Below are 21,008 nucleotides of genomic sequence, written 5' to 3'. Positions count from 1 at the left end.
GGCGTCTTTACAGCGGCGGCAGCGGGTGGTTGCACGCAATAACGCCGGCGCGGACGGTCACGCGGCCATGCACGACGAGACGCGTTCCTGCGTCGCCTGGAAAAACAGAGACGCCATTAACGTCGCTTGACCAAAGGTAGGCGACGGGGTTTTAGACTTCCGAGTCGCTGACGCGTCGGTTCGCCTCGCTTTTCGTTGTGTCCGGCGTGCCCGGTGCGTCCCCTGTGGGACGGGGACGGGCTCGGGGTGCTGGACACCGTATCGGGCGCGCCGGACAAAAATGGGCTTTGGGGGATGCGGCTGGAACGCATTTTTTATCCGGCGCGCCCAAATCCCTTTGGGGGACGCGGCTGGAGATGCTCTCAAGCAAGAATCAGGACGCGTTTTATGAGAGACATGTCTAAAACTCGTTGCGTCTCACGGAGATTCCGTAAGTTCAAATATAAATTGAACTCCGATCAAGAAATTCTCACGTTCTAAGCATGCTCTCTGTTGGAGCTGGAAGTTTGTGCATAAGCAAGCTCATCTAAAAGTTCAAGCTGTTGGAGCTAATCTAAAAGCCTGACTGAGAAATGCGGAAAATAGAGGATCAATTTGTGTTCAAAGTCCCAGTGATTGATTTTGATGCGTCTCAACTTCTACCAAGAACCGAGAATCAAAACCGGAGAATCGCTTGGCGGGACGAAACCGCGGAGAAAGTGCAGATGCGACGCTGACGGCCGCGGTGGTAACCCGACATGGATAGAGAAGTCGTTTTCTCCAGGGAAAAAGATGGCCGGGCAGCCACCGAAGCTGATGGAGTCGTACATAACCGTGGCTCATCTACTCGACAGTGAGTTGACTGGCGAAAAGGAGGCAAACAAAAGAGGAGCCAGCCACCCAAGCCGATGGGGCCGTTTAACCGTGGCACATTCACTCTGACAGTGAACTGACCGGCGAAAAGGAGGCAAAAAAGAAGGCAAGAAAACGACCTTCCGTCTGAGCTTATCTGCTCTGGCACAAAGCATGTCTGAAAGATAGAACAGCGCAAACGGTTTTCATTCTTGAGCACAACAATAATTGCTTCAATGCAACAGTTTAACTTGGAAACACAGTGGTGGATCTCAGCTCAAAAGCAGTCAAGGTCACATGGTCCACCTGATCAGTTGATAGGTCAAGGCATGGCCCTATTTTGAATGACCATCCCATTTGGCATTGCAGATAATCACTAGGAAAGTTCAAATAATGCAGCATTATGATGCATCATATTGCCTCTGTCCCTAATCGTAAGACGCCTAGCAGTTTAATTTCAACTGCTACAACGTCTCTTATGATAAGAAGAATAAATGTCATTACAATTTCTTTAGTTCCTAAATTAAGACAAACAAAATTTAAACCCCAGCAGATAGACGCAAACCAAGGTGGTCACATTTCATACAGTGCAACAGAAGCATGATCTTCAAACAAAACCACCACAGAAACAGTTGGCATAGATAAGATTTACCAGGGCGACACCAAAGATCTCACCTGTAGTCTATCACACATGACTCTTATCACACATGACTGGAGATGCTATTATGGGTAATCACAACTTCACAAGGAAAGTTCAGATAGTCATTATTCTGATACATCATGCATTCAAAATACTCATGCAAATCGAACGCCGGCCAACCAAATTTAAACCTCCACAGACAAGCACAGAACAAGGTTGCTAGTCATGTTTCGTGCAATGCAGCAGAACAATGGACTTCTAACAAAACCATCACCTGACAGTTGACATAAATAAGATATGATACAGCCTGCATACAAATTATTCATGCAAATTGAACGTCGGCGCACCAAATTTAAACATCGGCAGACAAACACAGAACAAGGTGGCCGGTCACATTTCATACAATGCGGCAGAACCATGAACTTCAAGCAAAACCACCACCTGACAGTTGGCATAAATAAGATTTACCAGGGCGACACCAAAGGCCTCGCCAGTAGTACACCACACATGACCTCGCTACGTGCGAGTGCGAGCGACAGCACAGAACACCAGGTCCTGTGCATTTGGTCTTATTCATCAAGGGACAAACTGTAGGTGTATATTTCAAGCTTCTAGACTACTAGCACTTTCACCATCTATATATATATATGTAGAGAACTACTACGGACAAGCAATGAAACTAACAACTTTTCAAGACTCGATACCATAGCTGAACCAAAAGCGGTAAGTGATAACTGTACACATTCCTATCTCACATGAAGAACCTCGGCAGAGCAAAGCTTCCTCCTCCTTTCAGGCAGCCGCGTTCGTAAGGGCCACGCAGTATGCTTCATCGGGCAGCTCTCGGTGCTGTGAGCAACAGAAACAGATTCAGCAAATCAGGATGGCCGATAGTGCGGGTACGATGTGACATTGACAGCTGCAGGACATGAAGATGGTGTTGAAAATGAGAATTATACCTAAGTTGACAGCCTCGGAGTTCTTCATGAGACGAACGCGTTGGCAGGCTTCCACAAACATCCTGCATAAGCATGTGGAGGTTAGGAAGTTAGGAGCATGTCATTGTAAGTCTGGTGAGAACACTAGCGTCGTCTGCGGTTTTGAGTAAACCGCTAGCTCATTGCAGTCCAACCAAGCAAAAAGATAACAAAGAAATCGACGAGGACCGAACCACCGAACCATCTAGAACCCAAGGCAACGCAGTAATCACACCTCCTAGAAAGATCAAGAAACTACTGAGCCACCTAACATGGCGTGCAGGTCATTGCACGGTATGAAGTGTAGTGGAGAACAAAACTAAGAAAGGCAAACCTTATCCAAAGTAACCTATCTTAACAAAGCTGATTCTTAGGCATCGTGGGTTTCCCTGTACTGGAAAGTAACTGGAAATCAAAGTTTGCTCGATCTGCTAAGACAGAACATAAATAGGAACGCACTATAAGGTGCAAGAACCAAGAAAGAACCAGACATCAAATTCATATAACTGACCCACAGTGTCAATATTTCTGGATGCAACCTGAGCTCAGAAACAGAAATATATATCAGGGAGGATATATATTCAGTGGCTTCAATCAATTATCCATGCCTCACTAGGTGAATTCAGATAAACTTCATATAAAAGAAAAGGAAACCATAAGAGATAATTCAGTCTAATACAAAAATTGTATCCAGTTGGTCTCAAATCAGTTTGCTCAGGGGTCTGCGATATCTTATCCTTACAAAGGTAGTATAACATCACTGGTAGATCAATAGAGACAGAATCAAGAGAAACAACTCATCTTAACTGTCGATGACACTACAGACCCAGGGAACGCATTGCATTACTGCCAACAACCAACAACATTTCCTGGGGATCTTATATTATATACTAATATGGAAAATCAATGTGTTGTTTTAAACCCCAAGCAAAGCAACCTTATTGTTCCCTAACCAAATCGTGAAGCAACAAATCATCAGAACAATCATGGAAGCACAATTTGACATTTTTTTTTTTTTGAAAACGCTACCGAATTTTTGTCCCAAATCAAGGACACCCACAATTTGATCAGTCCCACAGCCAAATTCATCTAGTCCAAACAATCATGGATTCACATAGCAAAAGCTGTCAACTGGACACGAGCTACCGAATTTTGTCAATTTGATCGGTCCTACAGAGCAGTAACAGAGAGATCACCCAGTCCAAACAACCATGGAAGCACATAGCAAAAGCTGTCAAGTGGACACGAGCTGCATAGGAGAACTGAAGATAACTAATCAAGAGGAAAGAAAGCAGGAGGATTGCGCGCGTAAGAAGCTCACTTCCACGGGACGTCGCCGACGAGCATCCAGTCGCCGTCCTTGTCCTCGTAGGTGGGCACGTACTCCGTGCCGTTCACGGCGTCCACCAGCTTGGTCTCGTCGTTGCCGAACCTCCCTGCGCCGAGGCATGTCACTCGTTGTCAGGTCAGACCGTCAGGCAAGCAAAGATGGAGCAGCGGGAAGGGGTTGAGGCACTAGTGCTCACTGATGGTGAAGTGGGAGCAGAACTTGTCCTGGAGCGCGCGGATGAGGTGGTCGTACCCTGCGTAGTCGTGCAGGTTCACCTTGCGCAGGTACGGCGCGCCGTCGACGGCCACCTTGACGAACTTGGCCGCGAGCGCGTTCTTGTGGAACGACCTCACCGGCGGCCACCCGACCACCTGCGCCCTGACAGACAGCAAAACCCCGGGTCAATCCCAGACCACTCCCGCGCGCACAAATCCTCGCAAGAAAGCAGCTTTCGAAGGAGGGAGGTGGCACGCACTTGGGGGCCGGCGGAGCTCCGGCGGCGGCGAGGGATGGCGACTGGTGCGCGGCGGGGGAGGTGGAGGAGGAGGCGCCGCGCTTGCGGTCGGCGTCGGCGGCTGAGGAGGAGGAGGAGCCCGGGAGGCGGAGGGTGAGGGTGAGGGCGGTGTCCTCGAAGTCGAGCCCGGACGCCGGGCAGGACTCCGTGGAGCTCCGCTCCGTCTCCGCCGACATGGCTGGCGGCGTCCTCGTCAGCTTCTTGCTCTGCGTTGGGCGGCGGCGGCGGCGGATTCGGCGTAGTCTTCCTCTGCTGCTGCTTTGTGCGGTCGGGAAAGGAGGAGGAGGAGGCGGCAGGCTGGTTATAGCAGGGCGCTGCAGTCAGCCAGTCACCGGTCACCGGCGGTCAAAGGTCATGATGGCACGACGCACAATTTCACACATCAACCCTGACATTACACCTTATTCCCACCTCCACCCTCCACTTCGAAACTGCACTGACCGCACTCGGCTGGGCGGCGTGATCATACCGGCGGAAAGTGAGGTGCGAAGTGCAAAACCCGCGGGTGGCTGGAGGGGTGGGCCCAGGCTGCCGGTTGGGCGCCCTGCAGCGGCCCGGGAAGCGGCGGGCGGCGGGGCCCGCCACCGCCCTGAGGTCCTTTGGCTTGCCAAGCAAGCAGGGGCTGCTCGCTCGCTCTCACCGGCGCACGTACGGGTGCGGTGTGGTGCCGGATCGGAGTCGAGGAACATGGAACGGTACTGCTGCTGCCGGTGGGTCGCCGCACTGATAGACTAGTTTGTGCGGAAATTCAAGATCAGGAGAAAGAAAGGTCGTACGTGTGGAAATTTTGGTTCTAGCTTGACGCGGTGGTTTCACAATAAAGCGATTTTTTAAACTAGCTACTCCTCGAAATAGGCTTTCGCCCCGCTATATTAATATAGCAACAACCCGATACAACTTGCTGGGGCATCAGCACAAGCACGCCCAAAAGAAAACATAAAAGAAAGAAAAGAGAAAGAATGTCGACATGGTCGGATCAACAAAAAACGGAGATATCTCGCGGCGTTGCGCCCTCGGGAAATTTCTACCACGCTCCTAGCACTGCGGAACGCCGTACCAAGCAACACCTCCAAGAAGGAATGCGACGATGGCGACCAGCTGTCTGCCGGACGGATCCTAGGGTTTCCCGGTACACGCGAGGGCGGCGGAGGAGGGCTTCACCCAACGCCCTCGGGAAGGTAGGGTGGCGCCCTCGGGCGTCACCACGTCGGTGTCGACCAAGCCGACGGGGATTTCTCCCGACCCTCGCAACCCCGCCCGGACGCGCCGTCGTGCTCCACCATACTTGCCGCCCACCGGCCACGCGCCACCACGGCCTTGCGGACATCGCCGCCAGTATCACCGTGGCAAACAAAATGGGACCAACGGGATCAAGGAGAACCGGCCGAGAACGAGAGACGACGAGTCGGCGAGACACGGCCGGAGGGACCCGCCTCCGCCGCCGCTCGCGAGCACCGGGCCGGACGCATCGACATGAGCAAGCCGGGCCCACCCGGCCCGGCCGGAACCGAGAGGGGGTTCGTGAAGCTCCCGTCTCGCGCGACTGCGGTACACGTGCCGCCGGCGACTGCTGCACCCGGCCCGGGCCGTCTCCTCTCACCGCCGGAGCGGCGAGGGCGGGAACCCGGCCCGCCCGAACCTAGATGGGCCCCGAAGGGCCCGGATCCAGGCCGGGCGGGCGCCGGCCCCTAGCCATCCCGCCGCCCCGCAACCAAGCGGTTGCGCCGCCGTCCACTCGCCACCCGACGTCGCGCCGCCCGGGATGCGCCGCCGCGCCGCCCGGGAAGACCCTCCGCCGCCGGAGCCGAAGCCGACACGAGAGCACCGCCGCCGGCCGAGGAGACCCCGCGTCTCCCCTCACGCGCGCGGGGAAAGGCTGCTCCGCCGCCGCCGGCACCGCACGGGGCTTTGCCGGCGGCTGCGCGCGGCGGCGGCGGGCGGGGAGGCCGGAGGAGGAGGGCGAGGGCGCTAGGTCTCGGGGGCCCTCCTGCCGCCCGCGGGGAGCGGCAGCAAGGGCCGGGGGAGAGGAGGGGGTGGGGGTGGGGGTCGGGGCGGAGGAGAGGACGGCCTGGCGGCGGCGACGCGACGGGGCGGAACCCTAGGCCTTCGCGTCCACTGCTGTGAACGTCGGCCAGCATCTTTAAACTAGCTACTGCGGAACCCGATTAAACTTACCCCAACATTAAGTTACGTACCGTAGTTGCCCCGACCTCTAAGTTAAGTAAATTACTGTACGGTTGAGTTTTCTTCCTATCATTCATCTCATCTGGAACTTGTTATTTTCCTCCTAAGCTACATTTACTTTTAAATTTGGGTATAAAAGATGGCACGCACATATATACATACGTGCATCTTCTACATGTAAAATTTTGTTTGGAATTCTTCAAGGGTAAATACATACTGTATTCCCGGCCGGTTTCAGAGTACCCAGCTGGTTCCATCACGTATTTCCATGGTTTCACATGGCACACCATGGGTAAAAAAAACTCCGGTGCTCGCTTTGGCCACTCGATTACTCGAATGATTGGTTTCGACAACCATGTGCAAAATGGTTCGAATGCATGGTTTACCCCTCGTTTGCTATCAAAGTGTTATTTTTTTAATATTTAGAGAATACTTGGGTTTCTCATGAATATCCAAGTATCAAATGCTTTAACTTGCGATTCCGCCATTCTAGTTTTGAGGATTTCCACAAGTCCGTCCGAGTTGAGGCGCTAGGGCTTGAATCCGGTCGGTTGTCCGACAGTGCCGTAGTTGAATAAGCATTTCCTTTATTTACTTCTAGAAGGACTCGAAGTGAGACCAGAGAGACAAGAGTTTTCCCGCAAACCATAGCGACTAGCTAGTCTCAAAACAAAAGAGTTCTATGATCACGGTGGGATTGCTCTCCCTCTCTTCCTTATCTCTAGCTACAGTAGAGAGAAGTGAAAAGGGAGGAGCCCCGGTTCCCTCCGTCCACCGCCGCCGGCGAGGGCTGGCTCCCTCTCTCTTCTCTCGTCGCTTCGGTGGCGGGGGGAGGGTGGGGGAACTCCAGCTCCCTTGGCCCGGCGTGTAGATAGGTGTAGGGTAGTGTGTTTGGGTGCTGGGCTCGGTCGGTGTCGACGCCGCCACCGCAAATAAAGGTGCCCGGGCCACCGCCTCGACGGCGCTTCACGGCGGCGCTGAGGAGTGATACGTCTCCAACGTATCGATAATTTCTTGTGTTCCATGCCACATTATTGATGTTATCTACATGTTTTATGCACACTTTATATCATATTCGTGCATTTTCTGGAACTAACCTATTAACAAGATGCCGAAGTGCCGAGTTCCTGTTTTCTGCTTGTTTTTGGTTTCAGAAATCCTAGTAACGAAATATTCTCGGAATCGGACGAAATCAACGCCAAAGTTCCTATTTTCATCGGAAGCATCCAGAACACCCGGGAAGGACCGGAGAGGGGCCACGGGGCCACCAAACCCTAGAGCTGGCGCGGCCGAGAGGGGGGCCGCGCCGCCTATGGTGTGGCCCCCACTGTCAGCCCTCTGCGCCGCCTCTTCGCCTATATAAAGCCCCTGGATCAGAAAACCCGATACCAATTGACGAAACCCACGAAACCTGCCGGAGCCGCCGCCATCGCGAAGGCAAGATGCAGGGGACGGGATCTCTGTTCCGGCACGCTGCCGGAGCGGGGAAGTGCCCCCGGAAGGCTTCTCCATCGACACCGCTGCCATCTCCACCGCCATCTTCATCACCGCTGCTGCTCCCATGAGGAGGGAGTAGTTCTCCATCGAGGCTCGGGGCTGTACCGGTAGCTATGTGGTTCATCTCTCTCCTATGTAGTTCAATACAATAATCTCATGAGCTGCCCTACATGATTGAGATTCATATGATGATGCTTGTAATCTAGATGTCATTATGCTAGTCAAGTGGGTTTTACTTATGTGATCTCCGGAGACTCCTCGTCCCACGTGTGTAAAGGTGACGAGTGTGTGCACGTGTGGGTCTCTTAGGCTAGATTTCACAGAATACTTACTCATTGAATGGCATAGTGAGGTGCTTATTTATATCTCTTTATGATTGCAGCATGTTGTATCACAATTTATCCATGTGCTACTCTAGTGATTTGTTATTAAAGTAGTTTATTCCTCCTGCATGTGTGCAAAGGTGACGGTGCGTGCACCGTGTTAGTACTTGGTTTATGCTATGATCATGATCTCTTGTAGATTATGGAGTTAACTATTGCTATGATAATATTGATGTGATCTATTCCTCCTACATATGCATGAAGGTGACAGTGTGCATGCTATGCTAGTACTTGGTTTAGTAGCGTTGATCTATCTTACACTAAAGGTTACTTAAACATGAGCATTATTGTGGAGCTTGTTAACTCCGGCATTGAGGGTTCGTGTAATCCTACGCAATGTGTTCATCATCCAACAAAAGTGTAGAGTATGCATTTATCTGTTCTGTTATGTGATCAATGTTGAGAGTGTCCACTAGTGAAAGTGTAATCCCTAGGCCTTGTTCCTAAATACTTGCTGAGTTACTACTTGCTTGTTTACTACTGCTGCGTTACTACTGCTGAGTTACTACTTGCTTGTTCTTGTTTTTCTGCGTTACTACTGCTGCAATACCACCACCATCAACTACACGCCAAGCACTTTTACGGCACCGTTGCTACTTGCTCATACTTATTTATACCACCTGTATTTCACTATCTCTTCGCCGAACTAGTGCACCTATTAGGTGTGTTGGGGACACAAGAGACTTCTTGCTTTGTGGTTGCGGGGTTGCATGAGAGGGATATCTTTGACCTCTTCCTCCACGAGTTCGATAAACCTTGGGTATCCACTTAAGGGAAACTTGCTGCTGTTCTACAAACCTCTGCTCTTGGAGGCCCAACACTGTCTACAAGAATAGAAGCTCACGTAGACATCAAGCACTTTTCTGGCGCCGTTGCCGGGGAGGAAAGGTAAAAGGCTCTCATACTACGGTCTCAGGTAAAGTATTTTTCTTGCGCCGTTGTGTGTGTGCTCAAAGCTATTTCCTTTAGATCCTGCAATTGCATCTTGTTGTTTCTTGTTTACACTAGTTTGGCATAATGTACAAGAGTGAGCTTCTTATTCTATTTCCTGATTTAAAATATGGATTGTTTGATGCGAAAATTAAAAAACCTATGAAATCTTATTTGCATGCTGGTAGTGATATTAGTATGAACGTTTCGAACACCATTGTTGATAATGATATAGAAAGTTCTAAGCTTGGGGAAGCTGGTTTTCATGATATTTTTAGTCCCCCAAGCATTGAGGAGAAAATTTTCTTTGATAATACTTTGCCTCCTATTTCTGATGATGATAATGATAGTGGTCTTTTTGTGCCACTTACTGCTGAGAGTAAATTTTGTTGTGATTATACTATGCCTCCTACACTTGATGAGAATAATAATGATAGCTACTTTGTTGAATTTGCTCCCACTACAACTAATAAAATTGATTATGCTTATGTGGAGAGTAATAATTTTATGCATGAGACTCATGATAAGAATGCTTTATGTGATAGTTATATTGTTGAGTTTGCTCATGTTGCTACTGAAAGTTATTATGAGAGAGGAAAATATGGTTGTAGAAATTTTCATGTTACTAAAATGCCTCTCTATGTGCTGAAATTTTTCAAGCTATACTTGTTTTATCTTCCTATGCTTGTTACTTTGCTCTTCATGAACTTGTTTATTTACAAGATTCCTATGCATAGGAAGCATGTTAGACTTAAATGTGTTTTGAATTTGCCTCTTGATGCTCTCTTTTGCTTCAACTACTATTTCTTGCGAGTGCATCATTAAAACTGCTGAGCCCATCTTAATGGCTAAAAAGAAAGAACTTCTTGGGAGATAACCCATGTGTTATTTTCCTACAGTACTTTGTTTTTATTTTGTGTCTTGGAAGTTGTTTACTACTGTAGCAACCTCTCCTTATCTTAGTTTTGAGTTTTGTTGTGCCAAGTTAAGCCGTTGATAGAAAAGTAAGTACTAGATTTGGATTACTGCGCAGTTCCAGATTTCTTTGCTGTCACGAATCTGAGCCCACTGCCCTGCAGGAAGCTCAGAAAATTATGCCAATTTACGAGCATGATCCTCAGATATGTACGCAACTTTCATTCAATTTGAGCATTTTCGTTTGAGCAGGTCTGGTGGCCTAATAAAATCCATCTTTACGGACTGTTCTGTTTTGACAGATTCTGCCTTTTATTTCGCATTGCCTCTTTTGCTATGTTGGATGAATTTCTTTGATCCATTGATGTCCAGTAGCTTTATGCAATGTCCAGAAGTGTTAAGAATGATTGTGTCACCTCTGAACATGTTAATTTTTATTGTCCACTAACCCTCTAATGAGTTGTTTCGAGTTTGGTGTGGAGGAAGTTTTCAAGGGTCAAGAGAGGAGGATGATATACTACGATCAAGGAGAGTGAAAGCTCTAAGCTTGGGGATGCACCCGGTGGTTCACCCCTGCATATATCAAGAAGACTCAAGCGTCTAAGCTTGGGGATGCCCAAGGCATCCCCTTCTTCATCGACAACATTATCGGGTTCCTCCCCTGAAACTATATTTTTATTCCATCACATCTTATGTGCTTTTTCTTGGAGCGTACTGTTTGTTTGCTTTTGTTTTTGTTTGTGTTTGAATAAATTGGATTACATCATGCTTGTGTGGGAGAGAGACACGCTCCGCTGGTTCGTATGAACACATGTGTTCTTAGCTCATAATATTCATGGCGAAGTTTCTTCTTCGTTAAATTGTTATATGGTTGGAATTGGAAAATGATACATGTAGTAATTGCTATAATGTCTTGGGTAATGTGATACTTGGCAATTGTTGTGCTCATGTTTAAGCTCTTGCATCATATACTTTGCACCTATTAGTGAAGAATACATAGAGCATGCTAAAATTTGGTTTGCATAATTGGTCTCTCTAAGGTCTAGATAATTTCTAGTAAGGTGTTTGAACAACGAGGAAGACAATGTATAGTTTTATAATGCTTGTAATATGTCTTTTATGTAAGTTTTGCTGTACTAGTTCATACTTTTGTTTGCTTCAAACAACCTTGCTAGCCTAAGCCTTGTATCGAGAGGGAATACTTCTCATGCATCCAAATACTTGAGCCAACACTATGCCATTTGTGTCCACCATACCTACCTACTACATGGTATTTCTCCGCCATTCCAAAGTAAATTGCTTGAGTGCTACCTTTAAACAATTCAAAATTTATTACCTCTTATTTGTGTCAATGTTTTATAGCTCATGAGGAAGTATGTGGTGTTTATCTTTCAATCTTGTTGGGCAACTTTCACCAATGGACTAGTGGCTTCATCCGCTTATCCAATAATTTTGCAAAAAGAGCTGGCAATGGGATTCCCAGTCCCAAATTAACAAACTAAAAATAGACACTCCTCCATGGTATGTGATTGTTGGACGGCACCCGAAGGATTCGGTTAGCCATGGCTTGTGTAAGCAAAGGTTGGGAGGAGTGTCATCATAATAAAACTAAAATAAAAAGGTACTCCTTCATGGTATGAGATTGTTGGCGGGCACCCGAGGATTCGGTTAGCCATGGTTTGTGAAAGAAAGGTTGGAAGGAGTGCCATCCAAAAATAAAATAAAATGGGAGCCGCTCTTTGAAGGTTTGTCTGGCAAGGGGGTTAGAGTACCCGCTACCATTCGTTGACAACAACAAACACCTCTCAAAACTTTACTTTTATGCTCTCTTTATGTTTTCAAAATCAAAGCTCTAGCACAAATATAGCAATCGATGCTTTTCCTCTATGGAGGACCATTCTTTTACTTTTATGTTGAGTCAGTTCACCTATTTCTCTCCACCTCAAGAAGCAAACACTTGTGTGAAGCTGTGCATTGATTCTTACATATTTGCATATTGCATTTGTTATATTGCTTTGCATTGACAACTATCCATGAGATATACACGTTATAAGTTGAAAGCAACCGCTGAAACTTCATCTTCCATTGTGTTGCTTCAATGTCTTTACTTTGAATTATTGCTTTATGAGTTAACTCTTATGCAAGACTTATTGATGCTTGTCTTGAAGTGCTATTCATGAAAAGTCTTTGCTTTATGATTCAGTTGTTTACTCATGTCATACACATTGTTTTGATCGCTGCATTCTCTACATATGCTTTACAAATAGTATGATCAAGTTTATGATGGCATGTCACTCCGGAAATTATCTTTGTTATCGTTTTACCTGCTCGGGACGAGCAGAACTAAGCTTGGGGATGCTGATACGTCTCCAACGTATCGATAATTTCTTGTGTTCCATGCCACATTATTGATGTTATCTACATGTTTTATGCACACTTTATATCATATTCGTGCATTTTATGGAACTAACCTATTAACAAGATGCCGAAGTGCCGGTTCTCGTTTTACTGCTGTTTTTGGTTTCGAAATCCTAGTAACGAAATATTCTCGGAATCGGACGAAATCAACGCCAAAGTTCCTATTTTCATCGGAAGCATCCAGAACACCGGGAAGGACCGAGAGGGGGCCACGGGGCCACCAAACCCTAGGCTGGCGCGGCCAGAGGGGGGGCCGCGCCGCCCTATGGTGTGGCCCCCCTGTCGACCCCCTGGCGCCGCCTCTTCGCCTATAAGAAGCCCCTGGATCAGAAAACCCGATACCAATTGACGAAACCCACAGAAACCTGCCAGAGCCGCCGCCATCGCGAAGCCAAGATGCGGGGACGGGATCTCTGTTCCGGCACGCTGCCGGAGCGGGGAAGTGCCCCCGGAAGGCTTCTCCATCGACACCGCTGCCATCTCCACCGCCATCTTCATCACCGCTGCTGCTCCCATGAGGAGGGAGTAGTTCTCCATCGAGGCTCGGGGCTGTACCGGTAGCTATGTGGTTCATCTCTCTCCTATGTAGTTCAATACAATAATCTCATGAGCTGCCCTACATGATTGAGATTCATATGATGATGCTTGTAATCTAGATGTCATTATGCTAGTCAAGTGGGTTTTACTTATGTGATCTCCGGAGACTCCTCGTCCCACGTGTGTAAAGGTGACAGGTTGTGCACCGTGTGGGTCTCTTAGGCTAGATTTCACAGAATACTTACTCATTGAATGGCATAGTGAGGTGCTTATTTATATCTCTTTATGATTGCGGCATGTTGTATCACAATTTATCCATGTGCTACTCTAGTGATTTGTTATTAAAGTAGTTTATTCCTCCTGCATGTGTGCAAAGGTGACGGTGCGTGCACCGTGTTAGTACTTGGTTTATGCTATGATCATGATCTCTTGTAGATTATGGAGTTAACTATTGCTATGATAATATTGATGTGATCTATTCCTCCTACATATGCATGAAGGTGACGAGTGTGCATGCTATGCTAGTACTTGGTTTAGTAGCGTTGATCTATCTTACACTAAAGGTTACTTAAACATGAGCATTATTGTGGAGCTTGTTAACTCCGGCATTGAGGGTTCGTGTAATCCTACGCAATGTGTTCATCATCCAACAAAAGTGTAGAGTATGCATTTATATTCTGTTATGTGATCAATGTTGAGAGTGTCCACTAGTGAAAGTGTAATCCCTAGGCCTTGTTCCTAAATACTGCTGAGTTACTACTGCTTGTTTACTACTGCTGCGTTACTACTGCTGAGTTACTACTGCTTGTTCTTGTTTTCTTGCGTTACTACTTGCTGCAATACCACCACCATCAACTACACGCCAAGCACTTTTACGGCACCGTTGCTACTGCTCATACTTATTTATACCACCTGTATTTCACTATCTCTTCGCCGAACTAGTGCACCTATTAGGTGTGTTGGGGACACAAGAGACTTCTTGCTTTGTGGTTGCGGGGTTGCATGAGAGGGATATCTTTGACCTCTTCCTCCACCGAGTTCGATAAACCTTGGGTATCCACTTAAGGGAAACTTGCTGCTGTTCTACAAACCTCTGCTCTTGGAGGCCCAACACTGTCTACAAGAATAGAAGCTCCCGTAGACATCAAGGAGCCACGGACAGGTGTTTCCGCCGATCGTCCTGGACGGCGGATGCAGGGTTCCCAGGCGAGTTCTTCGAGGCGTCGGCGGAGCACTCGTTGGGGGATTTTGTTCTTCAGCTTCATCCGCGCTACGGCAGCGTCTCCTCCAGCGCCGCCGGGAAGCTCGAAGAAGATGTACAGGAGTGAAGATAGCGGCTGCTGGACGTTGCCCTTGGTGGTGGCTGATGTCTACGGGTGCTTCTATTCTTGTAGACAGTGTTGGGCCTCCAAGAGCAGAGGTTTGTAGAACAGCAGCAAGTTTCCCTTAAGTGGATCACCCAAGGTTTATCGAACTCAGGGAGGAAGAGGTCAAAGATATCCCTCTCATGCAACCCTGCAACCACAAAGCAAGAAGTCTCTTGTGTCCCCAACACACCTAATAGGTGCACTAGTTCGGCGAAGAGATAGTGAAATACAGGTGGTATGAATAAATATAAGCAGTAGCAACGGCACCAGGAAAGTGCATTGCCCAGGACTGGCGTGTGGTTGATGGTGGTAATATTGTGGACAGTAGAGATGCAGTAAAACAGTAAACAAGCAGCGATAGCAGTATTTAGGAACAAGGCCTAGGGATCATACTTTCACTAGTGGACACTCTCAACATTGATCACATAACAGAATAAATAGATAGATGCTAGACTCTACACCCTCTTGTTGGATGATGAACACCACTAACCGTGTAGGATTACACGAACCCTCAATGCCGGAGTTAACAAGCTCCACAATATTCAATGTTCATATTTAAATAACCTTAGAGTGCATGATCGATGCGTGCGATCGACACACGTCCGTTGGGAACCCCAAGAGGAAGGTGTGATGCAGACAGTAGCAAGTTTTCCCTCAAAAAGAAACCAAGGTTTATCGAACCAGGAGGAGCCAAGAAGCACGTTGAAGGTTGATGGTGGCGGAATGTAATGCGGCGCAACACCAGGGATTCCGGCGCCAACGTGGAACCTGCACAACACAACCAAAGTACTTTGCCCCAACGAAACAGTGAGGTTGTCAATATCACCGGCTTGCTCGTAACAAAGGATTAACCGTATTGTGTGGAAGATGATTGTTTGCGGAAAACAAGTAAAACAAGTATTGCGATAGATTGTATGCGATGTAAAGAATAGGATCGGGGTCCACAGTTCACTAGAGGTGTCTCTCCCATAAGATAAAAGCATGTTGGGTGAACAAATTACGGTCGGGCAATTGACAAATAGAGAGGGCATAACAATGCACATACATGACATGATAAATATAGTGAGATTTAATTGGGCATTACGACAAAGTACATAGACCGCTATCCAAGCATGCATCTATGCCTAAAAATTCCACCTTCAGGTTATCATCCGAACCCCTTCCAGGTATTAAGTTGCAAAACAACGGACAATTGCATTAAGTATGGTGTGTAATGTAATCAATAACTACATCCTTAGACATAGCATCAATGTTTTATCCCTAGTGGCAACAGCACATCCACAACCTTAGAACTTTTCGTCACTTGTCCCGCAGTTTAATGGAGGCATGAACCCACTATCGAGCATAAATACTCCCTCTTGGAGTTAAGAGCAAAAACTTGGCCGAGCCTCTACTAATAACGGAGAGCATGCAAGATCATAAACAACACATAGGTAATAACTTGATAATTAACAAAACATAGTATTCTCTATCCATCGGATCCCGACAAACACAACATATAGTATTACAGATAGATGATCTTGATCATGTTAGGCAGCTCACAAGATCCAACAATGAAGCACAATGAGGAGAAGACAACCATCTAGCTACTGCTATGGACCCATAGTCCAGGGGTGAACTACTCACTCATCACTCCGGAGGCGACCATGGCGGTGAAGAGTCCTCCGGGAGATGAATCCCCTCTCCGGCAGGGTGCCGGAGGTGATCTCCAGAATCCCCGAGATGGGATTGGCGGCGGCGGCGTCTCAGTAAGGTTTTCCGTATCGTGGCTCTCGGTACTAGGGGTTTCGCGACGAAGGCTATTTGTAGGCGGAAGGGCAGGTAAAGAGGCGGCACGAGGGGCCCACACCACAGGCCGGCGCGGCCAGGGCCTGGGCCGCGCCGCCCTGGTGTCTAGCCACCTCGTGGCCCCACTTCGACTCTCCTTCGGTATTCTGGAAGCTTCGTGGCAAAATAGGACCCTGGGCGTTGATTTCGTCCAATTCCGAGAATATTTCGTTACTAGGATTTCTGAAACCAAAAACAGCAGAAAACGACAGTGGCTCTTCGGCATCTCGTTAATAGGTTAGTGCCGGAAAATGCATAAATACTACATATAATGTGTATAAAACATGTAGATATCATCAATAATATAGCATGGAACATAAGAAATTATCGATACGTCGGAGACGTATCAGCATCCCCAAGCTTAGTTCTGCTCGTCCCGAGCAGGTAAACGATAACAAAGATAATTTCTGGAGTGACATGCCATCATAACCTTGATCATACTGTTGTAAGCATATGTAATGAATGCATCGATCAAAACAATGATAATGACATGAGTAAACAAATGAATCATAAAGCAAAGACTTTTCATGAATAGTACTTCAAGACAAGCATCAATAAGTCTTGCATAAGAGTTAACTCATAAAGCAATAAATCAAAGTAAAGGTATTGAAGCAACACAAAGGAAGATTAAGTTTCAGCGGTTGCTTTCAACTTATAACATGTATATCTCATGGATAATTGTCAACATAGAGTAATATAACAAGTGCAATATGCAAGTATGTAGGAATCAATGCACAGTTCACACAAGTGTTTGCTTCTTGAGGTGGAGAGAAATAGGTGAACTGACTCAACATAAAAGTAAAAAGAATGGTCCTTCAAAGAGGAAAGCATCGATTGCTATATTTGTGCTAGAGCTTTTATTTTAAAAACATGAAACAATTTTGTCAACGGTAGTAATAAAGCATATGAGTTATGTAAATTATATCTTACAAGTTGCAAGCCTCATGCATAGTATACTAATAGTGCCCGCACCTTGTCCTAATTAGCTTGGACTACCGGATCATCGCAATACACATGTTTTTACCAAGTGTCACAAAGGGGTACCTCCATGCCACATGTACAAAGGTCTAAGGAGAAAGCTCGCATTTTGGATTTCTCGCTTTTGATTATTCTCAACTTAGACATCCATACCGGGACAACATAGACAACAGATAATGGACTCCTCTTTAATGCATAAGCATGTGGCAACAATTAGTGTTCTCATATGAGATTGAGGATATATGTCCAAAACTGAAACTTCCACCATGAATCATGGCTTTAGTTAGCGGCCCAATGTTCTTCTCTAACAATATGCATGCTCCAACCATTAAGGTGGTAGATCTCTCTTACTTCGGACAAGACGGACATGCATAGCAACTCACATGATATTCAACAAAGAGTAGTTGATGGCGTCCCCAGGAACATGGTTATCGCACAACAAGCAACTTAATAAGAGATAAAGTGCATAAGTACATATTCAATACCACAATAGTTTTTAAGCTATTTGTCCCATGAGCTATATATTGTAAAGGCGAATGATGGAATTTTAAAGGTAGCACTCAAGCAATTTACTTTGGAATGGCGGAGAAATACCATGTAGTAGGTAGGTATGGTGGACACAAATGGCATAGTGGTTGGCTCAAGGATTTAGAATGCATGAGAAGTATTCCCTCTCGATACAAGGTTTAGGCTAGCAAGGTTTATTTGAAACAAACACAAGGATGAACGGTGCAACAAAACTCACATAAAAGACATATTGTAAACATTATAAGACTCTACACCGTCTTTCTTGTTGTTCAAAACTCAATACTAGAAATTATCTAGACTTTAGAGAGACCAAATATGCAAACCAAATTTTAGCAAGCTCTATGTGCTTCTTCATTAATGGGTGCAAAGTATATGATGCAAGAGCTTAAACATGAGCACAACAGTTGCCAAGTATCAAATTATCCAAGACATTTTAGAATTACTACATGTAGCATTTCCCAATTCCAACCATATAACAATTTAACGAAGAAGATTCAACCTTCGCCATGAATACTATGAGTAAAGCCTAAGGACATATTTGTCCATATGCAACAACGGAGCGTGTCTCTCTCCCACACAATGAATGCTAGGATCCATTTTATTCAAACAAAAACAAAAACAAAAACAAACCGACGCTCCAAGCAAAGTACATAAGATGTGACGGAATAAAAATATAGTTTCGGGGGAGGAACCCGATAATGTTGTCGATGAAGAAGGTGATGCCTTGGGCATCCCCAAGCTTAGACGCTTGAGTCTTCTTAAAATATGCAGGGGTGAACCACCGGGCATCCCCAAGCTTAGACTCTTCACTCTTCTTGATCATAGTATATCATCCTCCTCTCTTGACCCTTGAAAACTTCCTCCACACCAAACTCGAAACAACTCATTAGAGGGTTAGTGCACAATAAAAATTAACATGTTCAGAGGTGACACAATCATTCTTAACACTTCTGGACATTGCATAAAGCTACTGGACATTAATGGATCAAAGAAATTCATCCAACATAGCAAAAGAGGCAATGCGAAATAAAAGGCAGAATCTGTCAAAACAGAACAATCCGTAAAGATGGATTTTATTGAGGCACCAGACTTAATCAAATGAAAATGCTCAAATTCAATGAAAGTTGCGTACGTATCTGAGGATCACTCACATAAATTGGCATAATTTTCTGAGCTACCTACAGAGAGGCAGGTCGAAATTCGTGACTAAGAAAGAAATCTGCTTCTGCGCAAGTAATCCAAATCTAGTATGAACTTTACTATCAAAGACTTTACTTGGCACAACAAAACATAAAACTAAGATAAGGAGAGGTTGCTACAGTAGTAAACAACTTCCAAGACTCAAATATAAAACAAAAATACTGGAGTAAAAACATGGGTTGTCTCCCATAAGCGCTTTTCTTTAACGCCTTTCAGCTAGGCGCAGAAAGTGTGTATCAAGTATTATCAAGAGGTGAGGCATCGATATCATAACCAGAGGTGTTGGAGGTTTTCTCAACCATGCATAGTATATTGGATACATAAGTTTCAGCGGCTCCTTTTTCATTAGTCTTGGGCTTGCTACTCTCATCAAACAAATTTTCAGGAACAAGCCAAGCATAGTTATTTTCTAACGCTTCATTCATTGCTAGGAGCTTACATGGTATTGGTGCTTTGATCTCCCCACCATCATTAATGTTATTAGTGTACCTTACTCTCTCCATGTCCATCTTTTCAAGAATACTAACAAAATTGGTATAGGAACCAAGCATCTTATATTTAATAAAGACCTTTCTAGCCTCTCTAGCTATACCACCAAATTCTCTAAGAAGGGTTTCTAAAACAAAATCTTTCTTTTCCCCTTCTTCCATATCACCGAGTGTAAGAAACATGTGTTGGATTATAGGATTGAGATTAACAAATTTAGTTTCCAACATGCGAACTAAAGCAAGCAGCAGCAATTTCATAAGTAGGAGCAAGTTCTACCAAGTGTCTATCTTCAAAATCTTCAACGGTACTAACATGATTGAAAAATTCTTCTATATTATTTCTCCCAACTATAGACCCACGTCCTACCGGTATGTCTTTTACGGTAAAATTAAAAGGAAACATGTTGAAATAAGTAAAGCAAATATAAGTAACTATTTTTTTTGTGTTTTTCGATATAGAGTGCAAGACAGTAAATAAAGTAAAGCTAGCAACTAATTTTTTGTGTTTTGATATAATGCAGCAAACAAAGTAGTAAATAAAATAAAGCAAGACAAAAACAAAGTAAAGAGATTGGGAAGTGGAGACTCCCCTTGCGGCGTGTCTTGATCTCCCCGCAACGGCGCCGTAAAACGAGTCTTGATGCATGCGATCGACACACGTCCGTTGGGAACCCCAAGAGGAAGGTGTGATGCGGACAGTAGCAAGTTTTCCCTCGTAAAGAAACCAAGGTTTATCGAACCAGGAGGAGCCAAGAAGCACGTTGAAGGTTGATGGTGGCGGAATGTAATGCGGCGCAACACCGGGGATTCCGGCGCCAACGTGGAACCCGCACAACACAACCAAAGTACTTTGCCCCAACGAAACAAGTGAGGTTGTCAATCTCACCGGCTTGCTCGTAACAAAGGATTAACCGTATTGTGTGGAAGATGATTGTTTGCGGAAAACAAGTAAAACAAGTATTGCAGTAGATTGTATGCGATGTAAAGAATAGGACCGGGGTCCACAGTTCACTAGAGGTGTCTCTCCCATAAGATAAAAGCATGTTGGGTGAACAAATTACAGTCGGGCAATTGACAAATAGAGAGGGCATAACAATGCACATACATAACATGATAAATATAGTGAAATTTAATTGGGCATTACGACAAAGTACATAGACCGCTATCCAGCATGCATCTATGCCTAAAAAGTCCACCTTCAGGTTATCATCCGAACCCCTTCCAGTATTAAGTTGCAAAACAACGGACAATTGCATTAAGTATGGTGCGTAATGTAATCAATAACTACATCCTTAGACATAGCATCAATGTTTTATCCCTAGTGGCAACAAGACATCCACAACCTTAGAACTTTCCGTCACTCGTCCCGCATTTAATGGAGGCATGAACCCACTATCGAGCATAAATACTCCCTCTTGGAGTTAAGAGCAAAAACTTGGCTAGAGCCTCTACTAATAACGGAGA

General features: G+C 45.8%; 1 protein-coding gene across 1 annotated transcript; it reads right to left on the bottom strand.

Moving 5' to 3' along the window:
• Positions 1 to 1,894: 1,894 nt before the first annotated feature.
• On the bottom strand, positions 1,895 to 4,507 carry LOC124664866 (auxin-responsive protein IAA1-like). The gene is made up of 5 exons (XM_047202291.1): positions 4,254 to 4,507; positions 3,975 to 4,156; positions 3,770 to 3,884; positions 2,431 to 2,492; positions 1,895 to 2,320 (listed from the first exon to the last, which is right to left on the bottom strand). Exons 1-5 carry the CDS (start codon positions 4,466 to 4,468, stop codon positions 2,301 to 2,303), a joined length of 594 nt encoding a protein of 197 aa, XP_047058247.1. The 5' UTR covers positions 4,469 to 4,507; the 3' UTR covers positions 1,895 to 2,300.
• Between the last annotated feature and the right edge of the window lie 16,501 nt (positions 4,508 to 21,008).

Source organism: Lolium rigidum, chromosome 6 (assembly GCF_022539505.1).
Source record: "Lolium rigidum isolate FL_2022 chromosome 6, APGP_CSIRO_Lrig_0.1, whole genome shotgun sequence".
Lineage (NCBI taxonomy): Eukaryota > Viridiplantae > Streptophyta > Magnoliopsida > Poales > Poaceae > Lolium > Lolium rigidum.
The sequence above is the reverse complement of the archived record's forward strand: the minus strand, read 5'-3'. Positions and strand labels throughout refer to the sequence as shown.

Coding starts and splice junctions, on each gene's coding strand:
- LOC124664866 (XM_047202291.1), bottom strand. CDS start 4,468: ATGTCGGCGGAGACGGAGCGGAGCTCCACGGAGTCCTGCCCGGCGTCC. Junction 2,493..3,769: donor GTCGGCGACGTCCCGTGGAA/GTGAGCTTCTTA, acceptor ATGCTTATGCAG/GATGTTTGTGGAAGCCTGCC. Junction 2,321..2,430: donor CTCCGAGGCTGTCAACTTAG/GTATAATTCTCA, acceptor TGTTGCTCACAG/CACCGAGAGCTGCCCGATGA.